Raw genomic sequence first — 21,890 nt, forward strand, 5'->3', positions numbered from 1 at the left:
TAATAATAACAGTATGCTCAAAAAAAAGTCACGGTAATAAAATTTAGCACAAAATGATCAAATATTGTCCACCGCTGTCGTATAATGGCCACCTCTGGTATAGATGTAGCTCTGATCTCTTTCCCCATGATTTACATGATTACATGTAACTTATTTTGTAAAAGTGTCAAAATGCCTTGTCAAAGGTTTGACTTTTTAGCTTCCCAGTTAAGTTTGGAATGCCTGCAGTGTGGATTTTGCAGAGGTTAGGAAAGGATTGTGGTTTCAGCAAGAGACGCAGCTAGATAATTTATATCTAGTCGAGGCTGCTTGCAGTAATTCTTGTCATTCTCACTGGTGTGGTCTCTCTCTCTCTCTCTCTGTTCTTTTTTTTCTTCTTTTTTTTTTTTTCTTTATCAGGCATAAGCCATCAAGATTTTTCCTCCACCCTTCTCTCCCTCCCCCCATCACATAGCAAAAGGATGCTCTTCTTGTTCCCTATGGTCTCTTAATTGCCCATCTGCAGAATCATCCTGTTCCATTCCTGGTGTCTTCGGAGAGATGCTCCCTGATGCTTTCACCTGTTCACTGAGAAATTTTGGGACATGTGCTTTTTGTTTTTTTATTTTTTTTTATTTTACCTAATTCTATTTGCCCTTCACTTGTCTCTCTGTTTTCCTCCTGTTCCTCTCCAGGTAATATTTCTTGCTCTGTATGTTCTCCTTTTCCATTTAAATCTTCACCTCCTAACCTAAGCAGTCTCAGTATTCACTGTATGAAGTGATCTTTTGTTCTAAACAGATCACACATGCTTCGCCTTTTTTTTTTTTTTTTTCTTTTGCTGTGTAGTCTTCAAAAAAGTGGGTTCTGTAAGCCTCGCTGCATCACAGTATTGCATTTGGAATTTGGCCTGAATTGTGCAATCTTGAGTTATTTAGTTTTTTTTTCTCCTTTGTTCGATTTACAATGGCCTTTGTTTGTAATCTATTTGAGTGGCCTACACTGAACTGATCATTTCTGGCAGTGTGTCAAATTGCGCAGAGTTGTTTTTAATGACCTAGGTGCCTGTAATTTTTAGTTTTTAATAATATTTTAGATTTTTGTTTGCAAGGTTTTAATTTGCAGCAAGTAAAATGAAGAGTTAATACAGTTGAGTCTGTAAACACTTATTTTATTTTTTAGGGTGGGGGTATGGGTTGGGTTGGATGGCATGAAGGACATTGTGCTCCTCTGTCTTTATTATTATAATTATTATTATTGTACTTAAGTGTTGATTTCTATTCACACATTATGTTTACAGTGTTTGTTAAAGCTTGCGGTGTCTTTGGGTTTGAAACACATGCCTGGTAAAGCTAAGCTAAAGAGTCAATGAATTGATCCTCCGTTACCTGCTCCATGCTGGGGCCCAATGGCCGCCCTGCAGTCGTTTCTCAGCATCAGTGAATGAATAAATAAGCACCAAACTGCTGACTTTAGTATAGCCACAGGCACGTCCACCCCCAACCCCCCACCCTTTCATGAGCCTGATCTTTTTACAAGGCTGGCGTGCCAACAGTCAGCATCTTGGCTGATCCTGCTTTGTGTAGTGAGTATTTAACTTCAATGTTTACCAGTGTAGCGAATCATTGAAAAGGGAATGACGAGCAAAGACTAAGACTTCATTTCACACTAATGTAAGAATCAAAGCAGCGTTCAATGACGCCAAAGGTCACTTTCTTTTCTTTTGTTGAACGACTTGTGTACTCTGCGTATTTGTGTCTTATTATTGTAGCGGCAGAACAAGAGAATACGCATAGCTCACTAATATCAATGTAGGCAATCTGAGTGAGTTTGAGTCTACACAGGCCTGCAGCTGTGGTCGAGCTCAATTAAGGTTCATGACACCCTAGAAACAGTACAGAAATGCTGATTTGATTTGAGATCAGCTTACCCATGCCTGCAGTTGTGGCCTAAACACACTGATCCAGAAAATGACTCTGCAGGTCCTGCACAAACGTCTGGATGCTCTTTTTCCGTTCACCTAAGGAAGACTAAAGTGCTGAGAGGTGCAGAACATGTCATGCCCTGTTTAAAGAAAAAGAATTAGCATGATATGTCACGTCATCTGCCTCACTGAGAAGCCCAACACCTAAGCAAAAGTAGAGGACACTAAGGTTCAGCTTGTAAACTGAATGTAATGTCAGCAGTGCACTTGTGTAGTCATGTTCATGAATTTCTTTCATTCGCCATCGATGCACCATTCCGATTCTTCCCACGGACACATGCGCATCACAAAAAATAGTCTTGCCGAAAGACTTCCCAGAGGTAGTGAAGGGTGTAAAAGTGAACAAACCTATATCATGTTATTATAATAGACGATATTGTTGTGTTTAGTGGAATGTGTATTATTTATTAATCGGTCCTTTATTGCGATATAAATAAATAAATATATCAAAATATACACTGTAACTTTGGGTTTTCTAGCGCAGTAGTATTGACCTCTGTAGACACTATCGTAGAGTGTAGAACTGCATACGTATATCTATATTCATCCCTCTGCATTGTGACGGTTGTTGAATCAACACTTGTTGAACTTCTCAAATAAAACTTTTCATTTGTGAAGGTTTGGCCGTCTTTTCTCCTCAAAGACTCAGTTTGCATTCAGAGCGCTGTCTGTCCCGGTCCTTTTCACACAAAGAAGCTAGTGAATGCTGTTCTCTGTTAAACCTTAACCTTGAAAATATGGCTGGAGAGAGTTTGAGTTACAGGTAAATCTTCACTTTTGCTTTCTCTTAAAGGGGTGTGTGTGTGTGTGTGTGTGTGTGTGTGTGTGTGTGTGTGTGTGTGTGTGTGTGTGTGTGTGTGTGTGTGTGTGTGTGTGTGTGTGTGTGTGTGTGTGTGTGTGTGAGAGAGAATAGATGTCCTACAGAATGTCCTACAGTGTTCTTATTAGAGCTGTTCTCTGCGCCCCCTGCTGGTGCAGAATATACAGTGGTGCTGGAATGTTTGTGAACAATTGAGAATCTTCTATATTTTTGCATACATTTGGTCTAAAACTTCATCAGATTTTCACACAAGTCCTAAACGTTGATAGAGAACCAAATCAAACAAAGAAAAATATTTGACTTGGTCATTTATTTATTGCAGAGAGTGATCCGGTGTGAGTGGGTGCCCTATTTTACAGGGATCCATCAGATACTGAAGTGCATCAAGGAGATTTTTGAGGACCTCAGCAAGACGAGTTGTTGATGCTCCTCAGGTCTGCAAATGGTTACAGAACCGTCTGTGTGCCACCATTCCACAGTCAGACAGATTGTCTACAAATGAAGGAATTTCAAGACCGTTATTAGCCTCCCCTAGAGTGGTCCGCCAACAAAAATGGCTAATGTTCATGAGTCCACTATCAGGAGATAGGAGGGTTGACAGGGTTGAAAGGAGAAAGCCGCTGCTCTCCAAAAAGAGCATTACTGCTTGTCTACAGTTCACTAAAGATCACATGGATAAGACCGAAGGCTACTGGAACACTAGATCTTAGTGGTTTAAATGAGAAGCATTATGTTCTGAGAAAGATTTGGAAAGATGCTGCATTTTAACATATAACTTAAAAATAAAAAATAAAATACCATCTGTGAAACATGGTTGAGGTAGTATTGTGATTTGGATCTGTTTGGCTGCATCTGGGTTAGGACAGCTTGCCATCATTGAATTGAACAAAGTCTAGGGAAATAGCATATTTGTCCGTAAACTGAATCTCAAGGGAACATGGATCATGCAACAAAATGATTAGCCTAAGCACAGGTTGTCCTGCTAAAAATGGATAAAAATGAATAAGGTTACAGTTTTTGAATGAGTCAAAGTCCTGACCTGAATCCAACAAGTGTTGTAGAAGGGCCTGAAGCAAACAGTTCATGGGAGGAAACCCACCAACATAACCCAGTGGAAGCTGTTTTGTACTGAGGAATGAACTAAAATTCCTCAAAGACAATGTGCAGGACTAATCAACACTTACCAGAAACCTTTAGTTGCATTTATTACTGCCCAAGGGGCTCACACCAGATACTAAAAACAAAAGGTTCACATACTTTTGCCACTTACAATATAACTTCTGTTTATTACTTCTATTTATTTACATCTCAATAAATAAATAAATAACCAAGTGTAATATTTAGTATCCTTTGTTTGATTTGATTGTTATTTACTTTTAGGAAATTCTAAGGAAGTTTTAGATCATCAGAAATATTGAAATTCTAAAGGGATTACAAACTGTCGTGCATCATGGTGTTGTAGTCCAAACCTTTCCACAGGCATTACTGTTGCAAGCATATGATGATAGTCATTCTGATTAAGTTGTTAGATGGGAACTGACTGGATTGAATGATTTATTATGATTTATTTTATGAATTATTATATTGTACTGATATAAAAGCAGAAACATATAAACAACAGTAAAAAGTTTGCTGTGTGGTATTGTGTGGAAACCTAGCAGCAGAAAATATATCTCCAAATAAGCACATCTGGGGTTACTTGTAACTTTTAGTGTGTGTGCAATAAAAAAGGTTCTGTCCCTAGCAGGGATTTGACAAAATGTGAAATCACTCAGTGCTGTGAAAACGAATGTGCCCAGTGACGTTTTTTTCCATATTTGTTCCACCTGAATAGTTCAACATCTTTAGTCAGAATGTAATATACACTATATGAACAAAAGTTTTGGGACACTTGCTCATTCATTATTACTTCTAAAAACAGGGCTATTCAGAATTGTGTTGGAATAACTGTCCCTACTGTCCAGGGAAGGCTTTCTACTCGATTTCGGAGAATGACTAAGGATTTGACTGCAATTATCGAGAAGAGCATTAGTGAGGTCTGGATTTTAGATGATCACTACCCCACCTCATCCCAAACTCCCCAGCTTATTCCAAACATACTGGATGGAGCACCATCATTTCAGAGAACTCAGTTCCACTGCTCCACAGCTCAATGCTGCTAGCCCACACCTGCCCACACATTAGGCATGGTGCCAGTAGGCTAATGTTAATTTGCTCCAGAGAGTCCTTCTCTACAGGCATTAGGCAAGTGTGAGAATTTGCACATCTTTAGCTGCAAAGTAGCTGAATGTATTCATTACAACAGGTGTTCACAATCTTTTGGGCGTATAGTGTAAGATGAGGAGGAAAGTAAGTAACTCTAGTTATTATATTTGTTGAAGGAAATGTTTTGTAACACACATCTAACCCATGAAAAATAACTGCTCGTATTGTCAGTCTTTCGTATCGGTGGGGTGTTTGGGACAACTTTTCTTTACAAAATTGATTTGATTCAGGCACAGTGAAGGGTTTTCAAGCACAATCTGCCTGGTAAGGTTTTTCCATAGCATCTAAAGGATGTCAAGTTAAATACTTAAACAAGGACCCTCCTAAAACTTAACTGCCATTCAAAGTCTCACTGCTTAACACCGTTACACTAGATCATCATGAGCTGATGAATTGGATATTGTCCTGCAGGATTTTCTGCTAAAGAGCAGAATTCATGGTTCTCTTGCTTATGGCAACCCATGCCTGTTATGGATTGCTATGTTACCACTATGCCAGACGTAACACAACTTCACTTTAGATGTCTGGGGTCTGATGAAGGTGTATTTTGCCAAATGTGAGACAGACCCTTATGTTAATCTTGGTTAGTAGTGTTTTTTTTATCTTGAAGCTCCCCATGATCACCAGTATCTTTCTAATGGTGACTTGACCTGTGGTGAGAAAGGCCTACAAGCCTTTTGTGACTTCTGGATGAGTTTTGAATTCTGATGGACTGTTCGCTTCTGGGAAGATTCTCCACAGTTCTGAGTGAACGTTCTTTTGTGAAAAAAGGCTGTGTGATTTGCTGGGGTCCCAGAAGCTTGGAAATTACTTTTCTCACACCAATATAGTTCAATAACTTTTTCTCCTCTCTTTCATTGTTTCTTCTGACCGCAGCATAGTACGCTGATTGTTGACTGTTAAACCTACATCACACTGCTGAAATTGTAAAAAGGCTGACCGTAATCAAGCCTGGGTGTGTCTAGTTTATGCACCAATTACTTTTTTTCCTCACAGAGCCTTAAATTTCATTCAATAAATGAAATGCACATTTAAAAATTGTATCTTGTGTTTACTTGACCTGTGTCTTTCTTATATTAAATACTGTCTGAAAATCTGAGGTGTGCCAAATAAATCAAGAGTTTTGTCACTGCAGTTTTTTGCATTATAAGTAAATTCATATTTAATGTGCCATGAAAATAAGGGATGACTCCCTTGCACGTCACTCGAGACCACTTACACGTTGTGTATATTTAAATGTAGTGATTCACCGATACCACTTTTCCTTTCCAATACGATACAAGATTTTCAAGTATCTACCGATACAGAGTACAGATACCGATACCAACTCTGACTTAAATACTCGATAGATGGCTATAAATCCTGATATTTATAATGCTTTACTTTTGTACTTTTTTATATCTGATCCCAAATAAGATAATAAGCTTGAAAGAACAGCATTTACTGGGTGAGTAACTGCACATTTGGGGAAAAAATACAAATATTCACAATGCAGAAACAAGTGCAAGTATGGAAGCATACTTGTGGAAACAAAGTTCTAATGTAAAAGTTCCATTAAATGTCTAATTTAATGTTTAATGGTAATAACAATTTAGGACTTAGGTTTCATATATGCAAACAAATTTTATACATATATAAAAAAAATAGTAGGGCATCAGTAAGCTTAATGGAATCTGTGCTTTCTGTTGCCGATGCCGACACTGTGTGTGAATGCCCGTATCTGCGCCAATACTGATACGGTATTGGTATAGGTGCAACACTATTAAAATACAAATATTTCAGTGAAAAACACTTTTTTTTTTTTTTTTTTTTTTTTTTTTTTTTTTTTTTTTTGCCTTACACTTTGCGCTTTCCATTTCAGAACAGTGGAAGTTCACATTATTATATTTAAGGTATTATACAATACTGTATGGAAATCTGTGTAAAGCCATTGATATCAGCAGCAAGTGTGTTGAAAATTGGATGAAATAAAAATAAACATTAATTTAGTGGAAAAATAACTAGAGTTTGATTCCAGGTTTCTCCTTGATTCCCCCAGTCATTTGTTCAAATTTACCAGCAGCTCACTGATTTGCCTTAATCAATATTGATTTACTAAAATCCAGGTACTTAATAATTGCAATCAATACTGGGCTTGGGTTAAGCTTCTTTTTTTGTTAGTTGGCTCTCTGTGGATATTCATAATAGCCTTTTCAATGAAGCAGTTTTATCAGGTGTCTACAACAAGGGCTCTTATTGGTGTAATGTGGTGTGCTTGCCTGGCCTGGGATACAAACCCTAGTTGTGTGGGGAAGGCTGCCTTATAACCAACTATGCTACATATTGAACATATTGAATGTGGTAAATGTCAAATATGTCTTTGAAGAGTGGCTGTAGGGCTCTGTAGACTTGTGTGTAAATATGCTATACAATATTCTAAATGTGTAATGTGTTTGTATTTGAAGGATGGCAGTGGAGCTCTCCAGAGGAGTGGCTCTCTGGGGAAGATCCGGGATGTCCTGCGCAGGAGCAGTGAGCTGCTGGTGAAGAAACTGCAGGGGAACGGACCTCCTGAAGTGCGCAGCACCAAGTTAGTGTTGAACTGCTTTACAAAGCTTTGTACATGCACACTCGCACAAGCACAACATTCCAGCAGGGAACTGATCTTGCTAATTAAATTCAGGCTGAGGTTGATAATTAGTTTAGACTAGTTTATCCTAGGGGTTATGTCCTCTATTTTAACTACTACACCTCAAAGTCTGACCACTGATTGTGTCAAAGTTTCAGTGCTTCTCCTTTCAATGTTTGTTCTTTGTTCTTTTTTTTTTAGTATGAAACGAGCAGCTTCCCTCAACTACCTGAACAAGACTGGTGATGATCCTTTCCAGGTACTCCACCCCAAGTGGCTCTCTGAAGTATTGCACAGAAAGTCCCATCAATTTGCATTACTGTAGAACAGGGTTGCCCAAATCCTGGTTCTGGAGATGTACCTGAAGACCTTCATTACCTGTTTCAGGAGTGTTAGATTAGGGTCTGAGCAAATCTCTGACCAGGATTGGGCCCCCCTGCTGTAAATGACTGCTGCAGATCTTTTTTTTCATAAGTTGTTGGAACTGTATATGATCACTGCCTCTTTAAGCTGTGAGTAGAGATGTGAGAGATGCAAAAGGTCTTTTTGAGTTGAAGGCTTTTGTCAAAGGGACTGTATTAACAGATGACTACTGGCCACAGGTGATGTGTTTTAAACAGGCTCTCAGGATTTGGTCAGCTCCTTATTTCCTGCTTTTTCTTCTCTTTTTCAGAGCCCTGGGATAAATAGGTTGAGACAGAGTCGTGGGTTGAGCTCCAGCAATGTGGATTTATACAGTGGGAACTGAGTGAAACTTTCTACAACATCATCAAAATCATCTTTAAGGTTACCGTGACTCTCCTACTTCTTCTTGGAAGACTCTTGGACATGCCAGACCTGCAGGAACTCTACGTTCAGACTGCTACGTTCAGAATTCTGCATCTTGAGAGTGTTGTATCAGAAGTGATTTATCCAAAGTCACTGGCATGTTTGCACTCTTTCCCCCTCACAAGTACAGAATTTTTTCTAGTGTCTACTTTTTGACCATTTTAACGTTGAACCCCCTTCCTGCTATGCATACCATGCTTTCTCAGTGTGAGCCATATGAAGTATCTTGTTTTCAAGCTACATGTACCTTACACCATGTTCCTCAGCCAAAGATTAGCCTATCCTGTTAAGTCCTAAATGTATCAACATCATGCCAAACTACCTAGGTCTCACTGTGTTGTCAGTTATTGTGTTTTCAAATGTTATGTTTTTTCATTGCCAGGGTAAGATTTGAACAGTGCTTTTTTCTTGTGATTTTGAGAGACACTGCTAAGCATAAATGACTCCTCTAAATATGTGTAATTAGCATAAGCGCATTACAGCCTCCTGTAACTTTTGTTCACCTTTAGTAACCTTAGCTTTTATGTAGTAATGTCATTTTTTAATGGTTCAGTGGTTGATGGTACATTTTTATTATCTTATGTTATATACTTATGCAGAACCTCCGTTTTTATTTTTGATTTATCTCTGTAAATATTTTTTTTTGTTCCATTATTTTTTCTGGCTGCCTTTCAGAGTGCTTCACTCTGCTATAAGTGGTGCTGACTCATAAATTTGGCCCAGAAGTGGGCAGCCAGCCAGTCACCCCCCCCCCTCCTTTATTAATCATTGCTGTGTGTGTGTGTGTGTGTGTGTGTGTGTGTGTGTGTGTGTGTGTGTGTGTGTGTGTGTGTTTTCTATCTGTTACTGTACATACACTCCTACATTCTGCAGTGGAGATACTGCTCTGCGAATTTCTGTTTTCTTAGGCTAGAGGATGAGCTGGGATGCATGCATAGGAATATCATGGCAAGAACGGGAAATGCATCACTCAGCAGGTTTCTGGATACATTAGTGGGGAAGTATTTTAGCCTGCTCATTGTGGAGGTTTTTGCGGCATAGGAAGAAAGCCCTTGGGTCAACACTGAGGGATATAATGAGGGAAATATGCATTTTAATGTAGCTTTGGTAAAATACCCTCTGAGCAGAGCAGAATAATTTCTTACTGCAATTAAAGAGCGTCAGCGGTACTGCATTATTTTTCTCTTTCATTTAACAAGTCATCCTGCTTGAGATTAGGGATGCGAATTTGAGTGAATAAGTTGTGTAATAAGTTATTTATGCTTGACGTCAACTTTACTGTTACTGTATAGAAGTAAAAAGAGTCTCTTGACAGAGAGCTTTTGAGATTTAGGACTTATAGGCTGGGTAAGACATATTATTAATGGGTTTCTGCTTTTCTTGTCATTTAACTGTTAAGTTTAAGAGATTTTATGGGTTTATTGTTTTTTTGTTTTTGTTGAAAAAGTGAAAGGAAATTCATACAAATGTGTTTGATCTCATGCTCCGTTACCACTGTGCTATTATTGTACACGTAATCATGATGGTTGAATGTATATTTGGAGTTTTTTTTTTTTTCTTTCTTCATTTTAAATGCATGTTTTTATGCTGAATGGGCTTTTGTTTTAATGTGTGTGTGTGTGTGTGTGGCTGGGAGATGGCTGGTGATTTGGTCTTTCAGTCAACTGTATTTAGCTTACTATATCTGCTGTGTCGCTAAAACACGTGTGTGCTAAAATGTGGCCTAATGTGTGAACATAACTACAGGGTTGGGACGGCTATGCATTATAAGAGATATGCTGACTTAATTACTTGGCCCATCAAATGAATAATTATGATGGGGGAGGTTTTTCTCAGGGTAAGGTTAAGGTAAGAAATGTTTACATGATAAATATGAAACACTGCAGCCATTATGTGGCAAAAATGCTGAGTTAATAATCAGTAAGTGGCAAGTGTACATAATACATGCAGAAACAGTAATGAGACTGTTAGGAATACAGGTGTGTGTTGTAAATACTGTAATTAGAGAATGAGGGCTTTCATAAAAAAGTAAATGTTTCTGGCTCTTAGTGATTTGTTCAGGACAGTTCCACAAAATACCAAAGTACTTCTACCAGTTTTAGATGCAGTTACTGTTTGCTTTTTTGTTTCTTTGTTTTTTTTAGTAATGAATTCAAATGCTGGGGGCAGGAGGATTTAGTATATTTGAATGTTATGCTCAAAGCCTGACAGGTGAGGGGTTTTCTGAGGTGATGGAGAAAGGTCAGGTTTGATTTTGTTTTTTGTTTTTTTTTAATGGAGCGCAGCATGACTTCAGTTGAACTTCAGTCTGTCCTTTGAACTCCACAGGTGTTGGGTATATCAGCAATCTATCTATTTACAGTCTTCTGTTTTATGCTGAAAAAAGAGAATAAATGATTATCTTTCGCAATTCCAGTTTGATTAACCTTTCTTTTCTTCTTCATTTTATTGCACTCTAATAAGGGATCTCATAACTGTAGTAGAATCTTATTGGTGTTGAATAGGATCATTTTTTTTTAGTTTCTTAAAATATATATTGAATGGTGTTGTTTGAGTTGTCATGTTTCTGCATATAACCACTGCCTTAAGTAAAGAACCCTTAAAGAATCATTGTTTGAGAGTGTGTGGGGCTTAGATATGCTTTTTGTTCTTTCTTTCATGCTAAAGAAAAAAATTGAGAAATTTATATTTTTCAAAGATCTTCCTAAGAATAATAATCAGACCTTTCTTAACAATATTTTACTAAAGAAACATTCTAAAAACAATTGTCTCCAAAACAAATCTTAAATATTGCATTAACTTTACAATAGCTTCACAGTAGTCTTGCTGTAGAGGTTCAGAGGGTATGCTTCTAAAATGATTGGTTTAAATAGTTGAATTACAGAACAACGTGTTTACGTAAGCAAAATTCACTTCTAGCTTGTTCACTGAAAATGATGATTGTTTTTCCTCCATTTTGCTCTCTCTGCACTGGTTTAGCTGAACATTGGTCAATTAAAAAGGTATTTTGCATTGTTTCTGATAGGCTGTGAAATGCAGCATAAAAGAAAACAGACTTGGTTAGATTTGAGAAGTTCTTAAGATTTTTTTTTGGTGAATTTCATTTAAGAACATTCTCTTAGTTCATAAACGTCGTCTCCTTATTTATTAGGAAAAGTTTTATTAAACGTATTAGTGAATCCAGTCCCTGTTTACTGAAGTCATGAAAAAAGTATAGCAAGAGATTTTACCAGAAAAAGAGGTTCTGCAAAGCCTACATTTGTCTGACAGTTCCTGAGTGAACTGTCAAGGTTATAAAATATGAAGATTCGTCTCTGAGTTTCACAGTATTTTTAAACCCAGCGCTCTCTTTCTGGCATTCCCTCTGGATCTGTTCATCTCCCACATCCCCCCTGTCTGACAGCTTTGCAAAAGGAAAGCTCTCCTGCACGGATGAGTTCATTAACTCGGATGAATTTTTCAACACTGGAGTAGAACAACTCCTCCCTCCGTGTGACACTGGGAAAAGTGTGTGTCTTGGTTGAATGTTGTAGAAATCACCCAGGAGCTCCTGCTCTACCAGTGTTTATATACACTGTACCAGACCTGCTTCCACCCATCATCTGATAACGGCAAACAAAGCAGAAATCATGGTCAACTTCTGAGGCTCTGTGTACATACGTCACGACTGTTGTGTCACATTACAGCTGCTAAAAGCTTTGAGGTAGAGGCTTGGTTATGAACTGTTTACCTGTCTAGTGTTTTGATTACTGATATTTCAGCTAGGGGGAGTCGTCAGGGCTGTGACCGAGTACAGAGAGAAGCTCCATCTGGGGAAATATAGCAACATTAGAACATTAGAATCGCTCTTCAGTGGCAGTTGTTCATGCATATCTGCTCAAACACTCAGTTATATGACTCAAACTAATATTTGCATGGCATGTCAGGTGCTGTGTATCTGGGGGATTCATTTTCAGACCTCTCCCCTGGACTTCAGTAAATCACAGCTGTTGGATTAACTCTGTTAAGGAAAACGCTCCTAATATTTGGGATATTTTCCCCATGATTTAAAACTCTAATACTCTTAGTAGATTTCCAAAGTAAGCTTAAACAGGTCCAGTGCATGTACTGAGCAGCCCTCCGTCTCAGTATCTCTGCTGAATATCAAACACACCTCATTTAGTCCTGCAGATTTTCACAGTAAAGCAGTAAAAATCTCCTAATTACATAATTTAATACATTTAATACACATGATATATTTCTATTGCCATTCCCAGCATATCCCACTGTCTGGGTTTCTTAGCTCAATGGAAAACTGGTTGTACTTGTATGTCATGGTAACATTAAACATTCAGTTATTTATTGTGGGGCAGAATATGTGTGTATAACATATTAAAAATAAAAACAATTTGTTTGAAAAACAACATATTTGTAAACAGGTTTCTTAGTGTAGTAAATATTTGCAGTCCCCCTGAAAGTACGCGACTTGTGTGGCAGTCATTGGAAGACTCATCACTAGCAGCATGTTGCCGACTGTTGTGCTACGGCAACATGTACCGTTAAACTAAACCGTCACCATGCACCAAGCAACCAGCTGTTACTGTGAGCAAACTTTAAACTAGTTTAGGCTTGAAAGATGGTTGTCAAGCTAAAATCTATAAGACTAGTTGGTTGAGTTAGTAGGTGGTTGCTATGGTACAGTGAAATCGGTTAGTTGGTGTAGAGAAGTTATGAATGAGGAGACCAGCTACTGGTTGAAATATAATTGGGAGTTCTCCTAATGCTCAACACGGTGTTTGTTCACGTATAAAATCCTATCTTTCAACAAAGCAGAGCCAATCAGCTTGCTAGTTACACCACAAAAGGAGGAACAACCCCCACCCCCCTGTGGTGTGATCACATATTGTACACAGTATTTCGTGCGTCCGGCTAAATGGAGATGGCTATTCAGTCGAGTTAGGCCATTGGGATGAGTTAGTTGATGGTTGTCAAGCTAAAATATAGAAGGGTAGCTGGTTGAGTTAGGCTAGTTGTTGGTTGCTAAGTTACAATTAAAAAAAGGTGGTTGGTGGTGGTTAAGTTACAGTAAAATAGGTTAGTTGATAGTTATCAAATGTAGAAGGCTAGTTAGTTTAGTTAGTCTAGTTGGTGGTTGCTAAGTTACAAGAAAAATTTAGTTGGTGGGTGCTAAGTTACAATACAAAAGGTAGTTGGTGGTTGCTGAGTTACAAGAAAAAGGTAGTTGGTGGTTGCTGAGTTACTAGAAAAGGGTAGTTGGTGGTTGAAATAGGTTAGTTGATGGTTTTCAAGCTAAAATGTAGAAGGCTAGTTGGTTGAGTTAGTTGGGTGTTTGTTAGTTACAATTAAATAGGTTAGTTGATGGGTGTAGTATAAGTAGAGGTAGTCTGTAAAGTAGCCTAGTAGTATATTAGAGGTTGTCAAGCTACAGTGTAATAGCATAGTTGGTTATAGGCTAATTAGAGATTGTCAGGCTACAATGTAGAAGGCTGATGGGGGTGAAAGGCTGGTCGGTGGTGAAAGGCTAGTTGGGGGTTAAAGGCTGATGGGGGTTAAAGGCTGGTTGGGGTGAAAGGCTGGTTGGGGGTGAAAGTCTAGTTGGTGGTTAAAGGCTGATAGGGGTTAAAGGCTGATGGGGGTTAAAGGCTGGTCGGGGGTGAAAGGCTGGTCGGGGGTGAAAGGCTGGTCGAGGTTAAAGGCTGATGGGGGTTAAAGGCTGGTCGGTGGTGAAAGGCTGGTCGGGGGTGAAAGGCTGGTCGGGGGTGAAAGGCTGGTCGAGGTTAAAGGCTAGTCAAGGTTAAAGGCTGGTCGGTGGTGAAAGGCTGATCGGGGGTGAAAGGCTGGTTGGGGTGAAAGGCTGGTTGGGGTGAAAGGCTGGTCGGGGGTAAAAGGCTGGTCGGGGGTTAAAGGCTGATGGGGTGAAAGGCTGGTTGGGGGTGAAAGGCTGGTTGGGGGTTAAAGGCTGGTTGGGGTGAAAGTAGTTGGTGGTTAAAGGCTGATGGGGGTTAAAGGCTGGTCGAGGTTAAGGCTGGTCGGTGGTGAAAGGCTGATCGCGGGTGAAAGGCTGGTTGGGGTAAAAGGCTGGTCGGGGGTTAAAGGCTGATGGGGTTAAAGGCTGGTCGAGGTTAAAGGCTGGTGGGGGTGAAAGGCTGATCGTGGGTGAAAGGCTGGTCGGGGGTTAAAGGCTGATCGTGGGTGAAAGGCTGATCGTGGGTGAAAGGCTGATGGGGGTTAAAGGCTGGTGGGGGTTAAAGGCTGGTGGGGGTTAAAGGCTGGTCGGGGGTGAAAGGCTGATCGTGGGTGAAAGGCTGGTCGAGGTTAAAGGCTGGTCGGGGGTTAAAGGCTGGTCGAGGTTAAAGGCTGATCATGGGAGAAAGGCTGATCGTGGGTGAAAGGCTGGTCGGGGGTTAAAGGCTGGTCGAGGTTAAAGGCTGGTCGGGGTTAAAGGCTGATGGGGGTTAAAGGCTAGTTGGTATTTGTAGGCTAGATTGATAATTAGAGCTTATCAATACAGTAGGCTAGAGGGTTGAGTAAGCTGCTGGTTGTCAGGCTACAGAGTTCTCCTGTATTTATGATGATCATGGTCACAAATCCCGATCCTAGATCAGCTGTCCTGCTCCCGAGGTGGTCTGTGTGTTCAGCCCCGGTGGCAGCAACACCGTTTCATCGCGCTGCCGCTGAGTGGCAGCATTTCGCACGTTTCCATCAGCTGCCACACCGGAAGCTTTGGCAAATGGAAAGAGAGTGATGGGGGTGGATCTAGGGGCAGAGGGCAGGGAGATGCAGCGCGGGGACTGCAGCGAGCTCGAGTGGACGGAACAGGGCAGAGAGAGAGAGAGAGAGAGAGGAGCGCGCGCGGCTCGGGATTAACGACCCACAGAGTGTCCTAATGGAGGAGTACAGCTCGGCGCTGCTCTCTCACTGACTCCCGCTCGCTCTGGGAGTGCTGGAGAAGAAGGTGGCATTGAGTGCAAACGGGTGTGAGTGTGTGTTCAGCGTTAGTGTGGTAAACGGGAAGCCGACGGTTTCGGTGTGTGACGTGCGTGCGTGCGTGCGTTTGGAGACCACCAGTCATGGACACACCGGCACGGGGCGCAGCGCGCCGGACAGGAGGGAGCGGAAAATCGGCGACATGGACTCATTTACCGAGCAGAATAGGCACTTTTTACGCGATCGCTATCATGTGCACGAAAGGTAAGATCTCTGAGTGCACACACGCGTACACACACACACACACACACACAGTGACTACAAGTTGTTCGAGTCTGCCATGACATCTCGCGGAAAGTAGGTTACGGTCTCTTAGCTACACCTGGGTTGGGGTCGCGATCACAGCAGCAACAGGAGCGAAGCCAGGCAGGAGTTTACACTCCTTAAAGAAGGCAGATCTGTTTTGGGGGCAGACTTTGTTCAAAAGTACCGTGCGGTCTCAGGAAGAGCACACACACTCAGATACACTCAGAAAAAACTCAACATGGACTGTAGTTGTGTGTGTGTGTGTGTGTGTGTGTGTGGATTATATGATTATATGGGCTGTAATTGTATACTCTTCCAAATAAAGCTGCTACACACAAGGTTCTTAGAGCAAAACCATGTGAGGACCTCTCTGTGAAGAGAAGAAGAGATCTGTGAGTGTCACACACACGTTACAAAAAAACCTTCTTCATGGAACCAAAAGTGGTTCTTCTGTGGCACCGCTCAAAGAACCCTTTGTATCCCTTGTTTTTACGAGTGTAGGGTATATTGGGTGCTGTACACTTCAGCCTCAGTTGGTCTGTGCTGTAGTGTATTCTGTCTAGGTCAGAGAATAGGGTTATTACAGAAAACTCAGCGTTTAGAGGGAATATGCTTGTCACAACAACAGAACTTGGATTTTGAGACCAGTAAGTGTAGTGGTACGATGCTCCATACAGAAACAGTACTTAATGGCACTTCATTTCACATCATCCAAATGTTTATTGGGTTGATCAAAGAAAAAGACTTTTTACTCTTCAGAAAAATTGTATACATACTGCCTAATTAAAACTCTCAGATATCAGTTCACAACTACAGTCTATGTCAGTCTATGCCATACACAGCGTCAGTCTGCTGCAGGCTTATTTAATAAACAACTGAAAGAAAGAGTGTTGAACTGTTTGCCAAAATGCGGTTTTGAAAAGCTATTGGACTTTTGATACTTTGGGCAACACTGGGTAGAAGTTTTATAAAAGACTGGCTTTGTCATTCAGAACCTAGTACTGTAACACAGAGTTCCTTTGTACCTGTTGGACCGTAATGACCCCTTACATGTGCTTTATTAAAAGGAATGTGCCACCAAAAAAAAGTTTACACAGTTTTCTACTTAACCCTAACACAGTCGATCAGCTAAGACATGTGTGTTGTTCAAACTTTCCTTCTGTGGCTACACTGAATCTTTGATGTTAATGAAGATTTAACTAGTAACCAGCATATCATTGATATACATTATGCTGCTATATATATATATATATATATATATATATATATATATATATATATATATGTGTATATATATATATATATATATATATATGTATATATATATATATATATGTGTATATATATATATATATATATATATATGTATATGTGTGTGTGTGTGTGTGTGTGTATGTATGTATGTATGTATATATATATATATATATATATATATATATATATAATGTATGTATGTATGTGTATGTATGTATGTGTGTGTGTGTGTGTGTGTGTGTGTGTATATATATATATATATATATATTAATATAATTAGTGCACTATTGAATATATTGTATATACTGTAGTATAGTCAGACGTGCTGCAGTAGAGGTTCAGAATCTCAACATTAAGTCTTTTAGCCTTCTGATCATCCTGTTCCAGTCAGTTCACTATATAATAAACGGTATGTTGTATTTGCCTTATAGCTTCAGCACAAACTGAAGGTTTTAGGCATGAAACATGTCTTTACTGATCGGTGTTTGAGGTTATGAGAAAACTGTGTAAAATTCAATTTTCCACCAACAGTCAGTAGTTCACTGATTCCTAACTGGATGTTATCGAAGTAAGCTGACAGTAGACGTAATGTGCATCTGGCAGTTGTTCTGTGCATTGTGTCAGAATTTCCAGATAAATAGACCAGTAGAAATTCTCCAAAACGACTTAGAATAAAGTCTTGTTATGTTAACTTCCATTAAAAGTTAAGAAGGTTGTTTCCTTCCCCTTTGCCAGTTTTGAGGTGTGTGTGTGTGTGTGTGTGTGTGTGTGTGTGTGTGTGTGTGTGTGTGTGTGTGTGAGACGATGCCAAAATGCATGAAATACAAACTGAATCCGTGCTGGATTTTCCTAGATGAGTCTACCAGACATCACATATCTGAAGTGGATCTTCTCCACTTTTCTGCTTATCCAAGAAACTTCAGCTCAGTTGTTTCATCATGTTATGATTTATAGACATCTGCCCCACATCAAAGTGCAGTCCCCAACTCCAGACCTCATTCTAAGGCCATATTAGTCCATGTTAGTCCTGGGGAAGGTGTTTATGGTAGGATTGCTGGAGCTGTGCCCTGCCTTGCTTTGCTGCCATGCTTATATGAGTTCCAGTCATGTGTTAGTGCAGCAGTGATAAGGTGCCGTGGTGCCATTGAAACCTATTCCAAACAAAAGGTAAAATCTGCCATCTCTCACTGGGCTGGAAGCGGGGGCTTTGTGCTGAAATGACGGCACGTTCATTCCTCTTCGATGCTGTACCGTTCTAAAGGCTTTTCCACCCAAACAGCAGCTGGCTGTCTGCATCAGGAACTGAGGACTGGTTTAAATGGCCGAGTATTTTCATTACAGTGTATAAGAGAGAATAAACAGCCTTCATTTTTCAGCTGCACCGCAAGGTACCGCAAGGTAATGATAGCAGTCTGGCTTGTGCTGAATGACCATTAATACGTCTGATGTTAATCATTTCAACCTGTGTATGGCTATAGATTCCACACCATAACAGCAGTGTGTAGTATACTAGTGTTGCAGTGTGTAGTAGCATGACTCTCTTAGCCCTGTGTGTGAAGTTCTCTCATTTGCCCTGCTTTCCGTGTTTCTTCAGGCCTTGCGTGTGTGGATGCAGGGGGGTTGGGGGATGGGGTGGTCTCAAGTTATTAAAGCTGAATGCATCCTCTGTGCGTGTGTGTTGGGGGTGGTTACACCACTGTCAATGCCATCCTCTGAGCAAGAGAAATGGCCTGTTTTCACATTTATTGCTCACATACCTGAGGTGGTTCATGCCTTAACGTGGAGTTTTCACTGGGAGAAAGCAAGGAATTGTTTTAAAAATATATATATTAGAAAGTTTTTAGGCAAGTCTGCTTTATTTAAACACAGTAACTAGTGCTGGTCTTATACCTGTATTGGTGTAACACTGATTACACTGGCTGGGTGTTTCAGATTGTTAAAAACTAGAACTAAATAAAGACTTTGGTTTCTGTGAAAAGTGAATGATCAGTGTTATGGAGCACTCAAGAAGCTTACTGTTTATTAACACAGATTGATATCATCAGTATATTTTAGGACAATCTGGGGTTCGAAATAACATTCAATTTGGAAAATAAATAAAGATGAGAAATACTGAATGAATCATTACCATCCTTTATTCTTTGCAGTTTTTTTTACTTTTGAAAAAGCATTACATTATTTTCTTTTTCCATTTTCTCCCAATTTGGTACTGCCAATTAACCCACCAGTTTGTACCTCTCCCTAGTACTAGCAATGCTCCTGACACTAAGAGAGGAAGGATATAACTAATGTCTCCGATAGCCAGCGACTGCCTCTCTTTGAGCTGCCGCCAATGCAGCATCGCCGCGCAGCCGTCAAGCTCGGAGGAAAGCGCCAGGCCCCTTAATTGGTGTTTAAGAGTGACCAGGACAGCGCACGGCCAATTGTGCTCTCTTGGACTCCGGCTGTTGATAGCAAAGCGGTGTGGCTGTGTTGGGGGTGGTTACACCACTGTCAATGCATCCTCTGGCCTGTTTTCACATTTATTGCTTACATACCTAATGGCTAACACCATTTGACCATAGAACCACTTGGAGACCGGTGTCACCAGTGTCATTTCTTCATTTCTAATGAAGAAACTGCTACTGTAAACCATGCTGTTTCATTCTATCTATGGAATATGTGCAGACGTCCGCCAATCAATGGTTTCTCTGTAACTGATTTTGAAGCGTGTCTGTTAAGATAAGTGTCTCAGCCTTTGGTTCTGCATCTTCATTGAAGAGCGAAGTGTTACAAAGATGAAAGCGGCCTGCATAGTTATACATGTATAATACAAGTGCTCACAGCTGTATTATGATTTCACTACTGCAGTTTCTCTTTCTTCACAAAATAAGAGAAAAATCTCAATTTCCCTTCAGATTCCCTTCAAAAAGACAAACTTGCTTAAGTTCACATCTGATGGCGCTGGCATATTTTAAATGTAATATTTAACACTCTCACCTAATCTGTTCCTCCCGCTGCTCCCTCCCTCATCTCTCAGTGCTGCCTTTGATCTCTGGAGCGCTCGTGCTCAAATTTCTCCAGTCCAATTTCAGAGGCCGGTCAAAGAGCCGAGCCAGTAATGATCTGCATGCTTTATGAGCGCTGTTTCTTAGAGTTGTTTACATTTCCTGGTCCCGGTCAACAAAGATGAGAAAGATGTTTCTTTAGCCTCTGGGATATAAAAAAGAGGGAAAGAAGGAGAGGGAGAAGGGGGAGAGACGAGGACGAGGAGGACGGAGGGGGGCAGCTTACTACAGCTGACTTTCATCAAAAACCACTTTTATGATGGCTGGATTTTTCCACTGGAGCAGTTCTTGTGGCGTGATTAAAGGATCTCCAAACCAATGCAGAACATTCAGAACAGGTTTTTTATTGATTGAAGGGAAACCGACAACTTCTCGAAATCAGTTCTGATATCTGAAGAGTTAGGATCTGGTATTGGATATTCAAGTAGCGCTGAAAACTATTTTTTTCAAACAATTTTTTTTGTTAGAGATGTAAAGGATCAACAGCTGCAGTGAATGGAAACTGAGCAACAGTGCTAACATGACACAGAGTCGGAGTGCTTGCTCACCTGCTGTCATGTCTTTGTAAAAGCTGTGCTGAAGTCACTGAAGCGTCGTGTTCTCTATGCCATGTGCCATGGTTCTCAGAAAGTGGGGTCCAGAGACCACCAGGGCTTCCTGACATGTAGCCTGGGTGTCTCTTGGCATTTACTATGATGCAAAACTTTGATGTAGGACAAAAGAAACATGGAATAAGAGGTGCCGCATCACTGCACTCCTCACTCCTCATAAACATTAGCCTTGCATCATCAAGCCTGGTTTAAGTGAGGACAGTGACTGTACGCCAAACTGGACTCTGCCTCAAGGACATAAACCTAAATCCAGTGCACCCTGTTCACACCAACAAATCAAAAGAATCTTTTTAACACAAGAACCATCTCCAGAAAAATGAATAGCCAGTCTGGACACTGTTGACAGCTTAGCGGATTAAGAAAAGCTTACAGGGGACCTATTGTGAAAGAATCCCTTTCAGTGCTTGTGATCATACATTCACCTATATGAAGTGCCTGCTAGCTGAGCTAAGCGGGTTAGCACACATTGCTACATTGCCACTTGGCCTCAGAGGACAGAAGAGCGGAGTAGATCAAGTTTATTTTTGATGGCCGCGTTACCAGCTACAGTTGTAGCCTGTAGGATGTATGTTTACTAACCTCACAGACTGGCCTGTTAACTGTCTGTGGTAGGTATTTAGGTATTTATTAAAAAATGCTAGCTGTGAGTTTCTTTAGCCAAGAAGCACTAGCTAACGCTAACAGCTGAGGTAAAATATTAAATAAAAATGTCCGGTAAGTTATTGGTGTGACTTTCTGTTTACAGTTAATGCTTTTAGTTTGTTAGCTGAATGTGTGATCAGCTGCGGTTGATTTGTCATGATAATTATGGGACTGGTTCTGTGGGTTTTGTTGGCGTTCGCTTTAGCCTTCTGAGGTAACTTAGTCTGAGGCTAGTCCTGTGGTTTGATTCCTGGTAGCATACTTTATGGGGCAGTGGTGGCTCAGCGGTTAGAGCGCCGGGCTATTGATAACAGGGTTGTGGGTTCGATTCCCGGGCCCGGCAAGCTGCCACTGTTGGGCCCTTGAACAAGTCCCTTTACCCTCTCTGCTTTTGACATTTACTGTCGACATCTGAAAATTTACAACGTTTCACTGCATTCTTCAGTTAGTGCGTAAGCTGTTAGCTGTTAATCCTATTTTTCCTGATTTCAGGAATTCTGTCGCAGAGGTCACAGCAGGTCACACTCTGGGGTGAATGGGTTAAGGATGAACCCATTAAACATAGTATAGTATAGAGTATTGGGGAAGGGTGGCTTGCCAATCCATGTTGTATAGTATA

The 21,890-nt window shown here is 40.4% G+C and overlaps 2 protein-coding genes across 4 annotated transcripts in view; both read left to right on the top strand.

The window, feature by feature from the left end:
* Nucleotides 1–10,890, top strand: part of LOC140554843 (kinesin light chain 1-like) — a 34,497-nt gene extending 23,607 nt beyond the window's left edge. For 2 of the 3 annotated variants that reach the window (XM_072678251.1, XM_072678252.1), the window contains exons 14-16: nt 7,493–7,617; nt 7,858–7,915; nt 8,330–10,890. In XM_072678251.1, the coding sequence (XP_072534352.1) occupies nt 7,493–7,617; nt 7,858–7,915; nt 8,330–8,404 (258 nt within the window). In that variant the 3' untranslated portion in view covers nt 8,405–10,890. Of the gene's footprint in view, nt 1–399; nt 2,581–7,492; nt 7,618–7,857; nt 7,916–8,329 lie in introns of those variants that run through there. The other variant, XM_072678253.1, reaches the window with a different exon arrangement.
* Nucleotides 10,891–15,288: 4,398 nt separating this feature from the next.
* ptk7b (protein tyrosine kinase 7b) overlaps nt 15,289–21,890 on the top strand; it is a 119,141-nt gene continuing 112,539 nt past the window's right edge. Inside the window, exon 1 of the mRNA XM_072678254.1 lies at nt 15,289–15,675. Within this exon, the coding sequence (XP_072534355.1) occupies nt 15,555–15,675 (121 nt within the window). The 5' untranslated portion in view covers nt 15,289–15,554. The remainder of the gene's footprint in view (nt 15,676–21,890) is intronic.

This window comes from Salminus brasiliensis, chromosome 4 (genome assembly GCF_030463535.1).
Source record: "Salminus brasiliensis chromosome 4, fSalBra1.hap2, whole genome shotgun sequence".
Lineage (NCBI taxonomy): Eukaryota > Metazoa > Chordata > Actinopteri > Characiformes > Bryconidae > Salminus > Salminus brasiliensis.